Genomic DNA, 10,194 nt, shown 5'->3' on the forward strand with positions numbered 1-10,194 from the left:
GGAGGAAGCCCCACCTTCTCTAAGACCCCTGGCCAATGAAAGGAGTTCCTTAGAACTTCCGCTGGAGTGATTGACTCTTAGTTTCTTCCTGTGCCCATGAAATTTAAACATAAACCATTAAATCTCCTGGATGGAGAGGGATGGGAGGGGGATATGGTGTTGGGAAGTTCTTGCCCTTAAAACTACGCCCCCCTGTGGACCCTGGAAAGAGAACACCTTCCCTCATTCCTCGCCTCTGAACAGGAAAGCCCAACTTCCGTTGGGACACAGGGCGTTGATCCTCCCTAACTACTTCCTGCTGAAATGGGGCAGAGAAGGGGCCCTGCAGTTGAAGTTTCCTCCAGAGGGGAGCCTTTAGGGATGTAAGTTGATCTAGAGGTCCACGGTAGAGCCCACGAGCCAAAGACACCTGGGGTTGCAGCTGCAGGATTTTGTGACCTTATGGTTGAGTGGTTGCTTTCCTGAGGATCTTGTTGGAGAAGCATATGTAGATCTTCTAATGGCTCACAGGTGGATGGAGGGTTGTCTCCTGGAACTTCAGGCTGTGGAGTGGAGGGTCTCTGACTTTCCTCAGGAGGTAGCCAAGGCTTCAGCTGAGTGTGATGAATCCATGAGTTAATTTCTACTACCTTACCTGCCGTTGGGGTAGACAGAATGACCAAAAATGGTCCTTCCCAGGATGGGCCCTGCTGCCTGGGACTGGAGAACACCAGAGAGCCCTGCCAGAACCATGCGCCGCACTCCGGGTCCCCTGCAGGCTGGGGCTGTACCTCACCCCTCCCCGCAGTTTTTCTCTGGCGGAAGGCTGGCATGCTCAGTTCCACCCCCGGGGCTGGGCTGTTCCCCGAGGGGAAGGAGCGGAAAGCCAGGGTGTTCACCTTTTCCACCCCAAAGGCTCCTGCAGGTTTTGGTCCCAGAGATAATATCTGAAGGATAGAGAAGGAGAGGGAAAGCAGAGAGCTTGGAGGTTAAAAAAAAAAAAAACTGCACTTTTAATTCTGGCTGGCCCGCCCCACTTAAGAGCTGGGTGAAACCCTGTCTCTACTAAATATACAAAAAATTAGCTGGGCATGGTGGCGCATGCCTGTAATCCCAGCTACTCAGAAGGCTGAAGCAAGAGAATTGCCTGAACCCAGGAGGCGGAGGTTGTGGTGAGCCGAGATTGTGCCATTGCACTCCAGCCTGGGTAACAAGAGAGAAACTCTGTCTCAAAAAAAAAAAAAAAAAAGAGAGAGAGAGAGAGCTGGGCCTTGCTGCTTAAGACCAGCTGGGGTTGTGCCTCTGAGGTTCTGCCGCTCAGGTTCCCCGCAGCCCTACCTGGCTGTGGCCACAGGACAGAATGGGGCCAGTTTTACTCCCAGTTTTGAAGTCTTTTTCTCTGGCTGTATCCCTTTCCTAGTGTACCCCTCTCCTGGCTGTACCCCTCTTCTGGCTGGCTCATGAAAATGTAATATTGGGGTTCAGGGGTGCCCTCTCTGTTCCCCTGAGAGGATATTTCTCCAGGTTCTTGGTCAGTCACTTCCTAAGTATGGGTGAGGAGACCATTGCACAGTGCGCAGTAAATGCCGAACTCAAGAAGTGTTGTAGAAAGTGATTTATTTAGAGAGAAACAGCTAACTCCCACACTGAGAATCCAGAAAGATGGAATCCAGGAGAGGAAAGCAACTTCCACGCTGAGTGGAAGGGAACAGAGAGATGGAGTTTTGAGGGCAAGACAGGCTTCCACGAGAGAGTGTGGAACGGGACTCCAGAGGGGAAATCCAGGAGAGAGAAAGACGGGTTCCACGATGGGAGTATTCATGGAAGGGGACCCAAACATGGAGTCCTGTGCATCACATTTTTTGTACAAATGCGGGCCCCCCGACCCCGCATTGAGCTCTTACTGACACAGGGCCTCCTGTGTTTGCATTCATATTCTGTTTACAGGCCTTGCCTCCCAGGAACGCTGTGAATTCCTCCAGGGCGAGAACACTGTCTCTTATTTTTGGTCCCACAATTAATGGAATTTTGGAGCTGGAAGCAAGACTTGTAGAATCCTTGCCTCTCTTTATACAGAAGGAAATCGTGGTCCCTAGAGGTGGAAGTAGGCTGCCTTCAGACCTCTGCTTCTGAATGGAACGCAAGCCTCCCAGCAGCCAGGTGAGTGCCTGGGAGTGTTACAGAGACTTCAGGGGCAACCATGAGAGGTCAGCTGCTGGCGACAGAGGGAGCCAGACCCAGGCCTGCTGCTTTCTCAGCCAGTGCCCTCCTCCCACTGAGCCGCAGCGTCCTCATTCATACAATGGTGACGATGAGAGGGCTTTTGTCTTTGGGTTATGGGCGACTTAAATGGCTAAAGAACATGAACAGGCCAGTCAGAGTGGCTCCTGTCTGTAATCCCACCACTTTGGGAGGCTGAGGCAGCAGAGTCTCTTGAGCTCCTTGAGCCCAGGAGATTGAGAACAGCCTGGGCAATATAGTGAGGCCCTGTCTCTCAAAAAAAAAAAATTTTTTTTTTGAGACAGTCTCACCCTGTGGCCCAGGCTGGAGTGCAGTGGCATGATCTTGGCTCACTGCAACCTCCATCTCCTGGGTTCAAGCGATTCTCCTGCCTCAGCCTCCCGACTAACTGGGATTACAGGCATGTGCCACCACACCCGACTAATTTTTTTTCTTTTTTTGTATTTTCAGTAGAGATGGGGTTTTCCCATGTTGGTCAGGCTGCTCTCAAACTCCTGCTCTCGTGATCCGCCCTCCTCAGCCTCCCGAAGTGCTAGGATTACAGGCATGAGCCACCACAACCGGCTAAAAAAAAAAAATTAGCCAAGTGTGGTGGTGTGTGCCTGTAGTTCGAGCTACTCAGGTGGCCGAGGTGGGAGGATTGCTTGAGCCCAGGAGGTTGAGGCTGCAGTGAGCCATGATCATGGCTCTATACTCCAGCCTGGGCAAAAAAGCAAGACCCTGTCTCAAAAAAAAAAAAAAAAAAAAAAAAAAAAAAGAATATGAACAACACTACACAGTACCTTGAGTCTAGTAATACCCAGTAATTGTAATCATTGTTCCTCTGGTCTGTGAACGGTCCACAGATCTGAAAATGGGGCTTCCTGTCCCTCCACTCAGGTGGCTCCTGTCACCAGCGAGTCTTCCCCCTGAGCCTTCCATCCTTCCCCCTCCTTTCAGAGAGGTTCCCCCACCCTGTCTCACTTTACTTATTCACCAATTCCCCCTCCCTGCTGATGCCAAAGGGCAAAGACCTCTGTTTTCCCCGAATATCCTCTGTAGCTCTTCACTGTTTCACTCCCTCCACTGACTGACTGTGTAAACTTGGTCGGTTTCTTAACCTGTGCAAGCGCCCTCGTGCTTCTCTATAAAATGGGGCAATAGCAGTGCCTTTCACCTAACTGGGTGGGTGGGAGGAGTCAATGATGTCATGCAGGTGACGCTCCAGGCAGGCAGCCTGGCAAGTCTTAACTGTACAATACAGACAAGTCATTGTTGTTATTCTTTGGCCTTCCAACCCCGCTGACTGAGGATGCTACCTCCTGAGCCCAGGCCATTCTCTCCCGGCATGTCTGTCCCACCAGTGTCCTGTGGTGGTTTTCCCTGCACAAGTCCTCCTGCCAGTAGCAAGCACGAAACGAACTTTGCACCCCAGCAAAGCATAGTTTGTCCCTGTTACCTGCCTGCTTACGGCTGATCAGCCTAAAATCTCCAGCTCAACCCACCCTGTGCATCGGACGACCCGACTCCTTCAGCAAAGTAACAAGAAAAGACAAGCCCCTCCTGCCTCCCTGTCCATCCCTCCTTAGGGAGCCCAGGGAACCATGAAGAGACAGCATAGTGTATCAAGTTTATTCACAAATCCCAGTAGGACCCCCTTCAGGGACTCCAGAAATCTGCCCCCCCACCCCAAACCCCTCCAGGTCATGTCAGCTGATGTGACAACGGCAGCATTAGTCTCCCAGCAAGGTGGGGTGTCAGTTTAGGGCATGATGTTGGCAATGCCCTAGAAGAGAGAAGGAGAGTAGGGGTGAATGCAGGGTCCACAGTTGTGAAGCGGGGGTGGGCCAGACGTCAGCCCTGCCTCACAGGAGAAGCTCGAGGAGCACTGGCTGCTCTGGCCCCAGAGTTAGGTTCTGGGGAACAGCTTCAGGAAGGCAGCATCTGGACTTAAGAGCACAAGGAAGCCAGCCCTCCCAGGCAGAGGGGCTGGGGCCTCTGCAGGAACCAACAAGCCTCATGTGTTTAGCCTCAGAGGATGCTCTGCTGTCTCTGTAGCCCAGGATACACAAGGGTGGGCCTTCCACCTCCTTGACACACCCTCACCCTGGCCTGTGCCCAGTCTCAGGCAGCAAATAGAATAAATGCAAAAAGAGACCAGGCACAGTGGCTCATGCCTGTAATCCCAGCACTTTGGGAGGCCAAGTCAGGCAGATCACTTGAGATCAGGAGTTCGAGACCAGCCTGGTCAACATGGTGAAACTCTGTCTCTACTAAAAATACAAAAATTAGCTGGGCATGGTGGCAGGCGCCTGTATTCCCAGCTACTCAGGAGGCTGAGGCAGAAGAATTGCTTGAACCCAGGAGGCAGAGGTTGCAGTGAGCCGAGATCACACCACTGCACTCTAGCCTAGGAGACAGAGTGAGACTCCATATCAATAAATTAAAATAAAGAAAGAGAGTCAGGAGGTTACTTTGAGCCCCAGGTGGGAACCAGGATTCCACAGGAGCCTCTACACTGGGGTGACATCACACCAGGGAGAGGACAAAGCCACAGGCTCCCCCTCCGAGCATGGAGCAGAGGCATTTGCAGCAGAGTGGGGACATGAGGGAAACCAGTCAGCAAATGGGAATCGAGGAACAAGGACAGGGAAAGAGAGGGAATGAGAACAGCCAGCCACCCTCCTCCCTCCCTGGCTCCCAGGGGCACCTGGGCCTGGAGGTCTCTTCTGCCAGCTTGTGTGGGCCTCAGTGGAAATGAAAAGCACCCAAAAGATGAGGGCAGGGTGTGAAGGGGAGGGAGCAGGTGGAGAGAGGGGAGCCCAGGGCTGGGAATCAGGTTGGAGGGTCTCTGCAGAGGCTGCAGCTCTGGTTTCGGGGGAGCTGTCCAAACAGACAAAGCGAAGGGGTCAGGGTTAGAGTATCTATCAGGACACAGAGCAGGAAGGAGACCGTGTGGCACTTACCCTCCACAGAGTGGGAAGGTTGATGAAAGGCGTGTTGACCGAGGCCTGCAATTCAAGGACAAGAAGGTCAGTCTCCAGCATCTGACCCACAGCCACGCTAGGGAACTCCCAGGGGCCTCCTCTCCCCTACCCTGGTGTCCGCACTTACCCCAGAGGCTAACGGCGTGGTTGCGGCCCCTCCTTGATGGCCGGAAGATCCGCCGTGATGGTTGCCCTGTGGACAAAGCCCAGACTCTTGTTCCAACCCCTCAATCCTGCAGGGAGTGGGGGCGGGGGTGTCTCCCCATTCCTTTTCCCCAGTTACCTGGTCCCCTCCAGGGTGACTGGGGCTGGGTGGGAGGTGCAGCTTAACCCACTGCCTCCTCACTGTGGGCATTCTGCCTCCTGCTGCCTTTTCCTTCCCAAAGCCCCCTTTCATTTCCTTAACCAAGTGCCCTTAGTCACTGAGGAGGGGTCTGGTGGAAAGGGAAGATAGGGGACCCACGTGACTATCAGGACCTTAGTTTAACCTCAGCCCTGACCTCAAATCTACCTTTCTATGCCCTGTCTAGCTGCATCCTTAACGCCACTGATCACTGTCCTTAACCCAGCCCCAGACACTCAGCCATGCACACCAGCAGCACCTCAATCCCCGGCTGCTGTTGCCAGCCCCAAATCCCGCAGCCTGCCGTGCCCACTCCTCTACTGCACTGTTCCTCCCCACCTACCCATCCCTGGCTCTGTCTGGCGGCAGATGTGGCTCTGGGCTTCCAGGTCTGAGCCAGTCACATCTTGTGGATCCCTGGAGAGTGGAGCGCACAAGAGTCCACCCTCTCCTGCTCCCCACACTCCCTCCTTGGTGCCTGTTCTGTTGTCAGTGGTGCTAGTTGCCTGCCTCCAGTGTCTGTTCCGTCTACTTTATTGATTGATTGATTGATTGATTGAGACGGAGTCTCACTGTTGCCCAGGCTAGAGTGCAGTGGTATGATCTTGGGTCACTTCGCAAGTTGAAGCAAGTCTCCTGACTCAGCCTCCCGAGTAGCTGGGATTACAGGTGCCTGCCACCATGGCCAGGTAATTCTTGTATTTTTAGTAGAGATGGGGTTTCACCAAGTTGGCCAGGCTGCTCTTGAACTCCTGACCTCAAGTGATCCACCTGCCTTGGCCTCCCAAAGTGCTGGGATTACAGGCATGAGCCACTGCACCCGGCCACTGTTCCCTCTACATAAATGAGTGAGAGAAACCTTCCAGAAAACCTCTCTTGGCTGGGCAAGGTAGGGGAAGAGAACCCTGGCCTGCCCTCTGCAAAGCTGGGCACTAGCCCAGGACCTTGGCAGGTCCCCTAACCTCTCTGAGCCTCCGTTTCCTTATCTGGGCATCAGGGCGTCAGCAGCCTCATCTTAACTACGTCAGAGGGTTATTATGAAGATTACAGAGGCCAGGGCTCATCTCCACGAGCTACTCCTCATGCTCCGTCTCCTAACCGGCTTTTCTCAACACTCAATCCCTTTGCACTGCACTGGATCTTGATCTCAGGAACTATTTCCCATTCCCCAGGAGGCACTTCCCGGTCCCCACTTGAGGCCCCCTTAACCAGAAGGGCAGCTCCCTGAAGGTGGGACGGGGTGCCCACCACCCTGTCTGATACGTGCTTTGCAGATAAAGTGGCTCACACCATCTGACTAGCTGCCACCAGCTCCTCTGTAAGGGAGATATGGAATGGGGAGGAGCACAGTGATACAGCTGCCCAAGTTTTCACGAAACAAAGGCTACATGGACCTCCCCACAAATATCCCAGGGGTTTAACATTTCCCTCCCCACAACGCCCCTGTCCCCCATTTCCCCATCCCTGTTCACCTACATTCAGCAGCTGCTCCTTGCTGGCTTGGTTGACCCCATTATGAACATTCTGCTGCTCCTTCCCGGCCTGGCCAGCAGCATGGTGAGCACCTTGGCCAAGCTTCTCCACTTCCTTTCCGGCCTGGTCAGCAGCATGGTTGACCCCTTGGCCAAGTTTTTCTGCTTCCTTCCCGGCCTGGTTGACCCCAGTGTGGAACCCCTGGACGGCTTTGTCTGCTTCCCTTCCAGCCTGTTCAAGGGTATGATGAACTCCCTGGCCAAACTGCCCCGCCTCCTTCCCGGCCTGGTTGACCCCAGTGTGGAACCCCTGGACGGCTTTGTCTGCCTCCTTCCCGGCCTGGTTGACCCCAGTGTGGAACCCCTGGACGGCTTTGTCTGCTTCCTTCCCGGCCTGGTTGACCCCAGTGTGGAACCCCTGGACGGCTTTGTCTGCTTCCTTCCCGGCCTGGTTGACCCCAGTGTGGAACCCCTGGACGGCTTTGTCTGCTTCCCTTCCAGCCTGTTCAAGGGTATGATGAACTCCCTGGCCAAACTGCCCCGCCTCCTTCCCGGCCTGGTTGACCCCAGGTTGGACACCATGGATTGCCATGTCTCCCTCTTTCCCAGACTGCCCTGCTGCGTAGTGAATGTCGTGGCCAAACTGCCCCACCTCCCTTCCAGCCTGATTAACGCCATGATGGAGGCCTTGGACTATTCTGTCACCCTCCTTCCCCACCTGTGAGGCAGCATGGGGAACCCCCTGGCCGAGCTTCTCTGCCTCCTTCCCAAACTGATTGGCAGCATGGTGGATCTCCTGCCCAAACTTCTCTGTCTCCTTCCAGCCCTCATTGAGCCCATGATGGATCCCCTGGCCGAACCTCCCAGCCTCGTTTCCGGCCTGCCCCAAAGCATGGTGTGCCCCCTGGCCGAACCTCCCAGCCTCTTTTCCAGCCTGCTCTGCAGCGTGGTGTGCCCCCTGGCCGAACCTCCCAGCCTCGCTTCCGGCCTGCCCCAAAGCGTGGTGTGCCCCCTGGCCGAACCTCCCAGCCTCTTTTCCGGCCTGCTCTGCAGTGTGGTGTGCCCCCTGGCCGAACCTCCCAGCCTCGTTTCCGGCCTGCCCCAAAGCGTGGTGTGCCCCCTGGCCGAACCTCCCAGCCTCGTTTCCGGCCTGCCCCAAAGCGTGGTGTGCCCCCTGGCCGAACCTCCCAGCCTCGTTTCCGGCCTGCCCCAAAGCGTGGTGTGCCCCCTGGCCGAACCTCCCAGCCTCGTTTCCGGCCTGCCCCAAAGCGTGGTGTGCCCCCTGGCCGAACCTCCCAGCCTCGTTTCCGGCCTGCCCCAAAGCGTGGTGTGCCCCCTGGCCGAACCTCCCAGCCTCGTTTCCGGCCTGCCCCAAAGCGTGGTGTGCCCCCTGGCCGAACCTCCCAGCCTCGTTTCCGGCCTGCCCCAAAGCGTGGTGTGCCCCCTGGCCGAACCTCCCAACCTCTTTTCCGGCCTGCTCCGCAGCGTGGTGTGCCCCCTGGCCGAACCTCCCAACCTCTTTTCCGGCCTGCTCCGCAGCATGGTGTGCCCCCTGGCCGAACCTCCCTGCCTCACTTCCTGCCAGGTTGGCCCCATGATGGACCCCGTGGTGTATCAGTTTGTCTGCCTCCTTCCCAACCTGTCCAGCAGCGTTGTTGACCCCATGGGCAAACTTCTCTGCTTCCTTTCCTGCTTGTCCGATACCATGGTTGATCTCATGAGCTACCTTGTCCATGCCGTGGTTGAGCCCCTGGACGCCTTTGTCCAACTCCTTGCCGGCCTGGCTCCCCATGTTGCTAAGTCCATTGAAAACCTTCTCCACTTCCCTTCCAGCGTGCGTGATTCCATTGTTAATGCCTTCCAGGGCCTTGCCCACCTCTCTCTCTGCATTGCTCAGCCCTCGGTTGATCCCTTCAATGACCTTCTCAATGGGGTCATCACTGGCCGCCCATCCAGGCAGGGCCCCCAATAGCAGAAGGAGGGAGCAGGAGCTGACCAGACGTGCGAGATGCATATTGCTGGGAAGGTGGGGAAGGATGCAGAGAGGAGCCGGGGAAGCCACACTGCTATTTATCTAACTCTCCCTCTTCTCCACCCCTCATGACTCAATTACCCCTGTGAGGCACTGACTTGGTCCTCAGTCAAGGAGGTGTTTCCCAGGGAGATTCGGAGTTGAGCAATGAAGAGGAGGAGGAAGAGAGGGTGAGTCATGGATAGAGAAGGACTCTGGCATCTTTGCTCCTTGCCCTCCACCCCAGAGATGAGTGTCTGCCCTTCCAACCACCTCCTCTTTTTATTCCTCACCCACTGTCCAGGCCTCCTCTCTCTCAAACCCACCTTCCACCACTCTCCATCCCTGGGATGCAGGTGATTCTTCAACACTGCACTCCTCTCAGGCATCTAAGCCTCCACCTCCTCCAGCAATGAGGGGCTAGAATGATGGGAGGCACTGACAGGAAAGAGGAGAATCCTAGGGGGATTGAGGGAGTCATCAGACCTCGTTCTTCTGGGCTGGCCCCTGCCCCTCACTCATTCCATTCCAGCCATACAGGCCTTCTCCCTCTTCCACAAACAGAGTGGCTCATTCCTGCCACAGGGCCTTTGCACGTGCTCCTCTCTCTGCAGAGAATGCAGAACCCAGATCTTCACATGGCTGGCTCCTCCTCATCTGTACTTGACTTAAATGCCACCTTCTCAAGAAAACCTCCCCTGACCGTAACATGGCATTAATTATACTCTATAGTATCACCCCTTTTGTTTTCATAGCAAAAACATATATATATATGAAATTACCTTTATTTTTTATTGCTTGTCTCACCCAGCAGGAATGTAAATTGGTCATATTGGTCACTGCTGTATTCCTAGCAGCTTGAACCCTGCCTGGGGTTCAGTAAGTATGTATTGACTGGACAAATGGATAGATTTGAAGAAGCCGAGGGAAGAGACTCCAAGCCCAAGACTGGGTCTCACAGGGTGCTAGAGGGAAGGGTGCCTGGGTCGCCAGAGTAGCATAGGGTCCCTTGGGGAGTGTCACAGATTTTGGAGGCAGGATCCCATTCCTGTCACAGAACCCAGACCTCCTGCCTCCCAGCCCTTGGGCATGGGCAGGGGGCTGATTGCCATGAGCTGGAACAGGACGCAGTGTCTCCTGAAAAGCCGGTTGAGGCAGCCATGGGGAGGGACTGAAGACCTG

The 10,194-nt window shown here is 55.1% G+C and overlaps 1 protein-coding gene across 4 annotated transcripts; it reads right to left on the reverse strand.

The window, feature by feature from the left end:
• Positions 1-3,817: 3,817 nt before the first annotated feature.
• SBSN (suprabasin) lies at positions 3,818-9,045 on the reverse strand. 4 transcript variants are annotated; one of them, XM_078359061.1, is made up of 5 exons: positions 8,728-9,045; positions 7,006-7,503; positions 5,314-5,379; positions 5,166-5,210; positions 3,818-3,985 (listed from the first exon to the last, which is right to left on the reverse strand). In XM_078359061.1, exons 1-5 carry the CDS (start codon positions 9,013-9,015, stop codon positions 3,962-3,964), a joined length of 921 nt encoding a protein of 306 aa, XP_078215187.1. In that variant the 5' UTR covers positions 9,016-9,045; the 3' UTR covers positions 3,818-3,961. The 4 variants fall into 4 exon arrangements, with proteins under 4 accessions (XP_078215187.1, XP_078215186.1, XP_078215188.1 ...); XM_078359060.1 differs by having other exon boundaries at positions 8,641-9,045; XM_078359062.1 differs by lacking the exon at positions 7,006-7,503 and having other exon boundaries at positions 8,641-9,045.
• Positions 9,046-10,194: the final 1,149 nt, after the last annotated feature.

This window comes from Callithrix jacchus, chromosome 22 (genome assembly GCF_049354715.1).
Source record: "Callithrix jacchus isolate 240 chromosome 22, calJac240_pri, whole genome shotgun sequence".
NCBI lineage: Eukaryota > Metazoa > Chordata > Mammalia > Primates > Cebidae > Callithrix > Callithrix jacchus.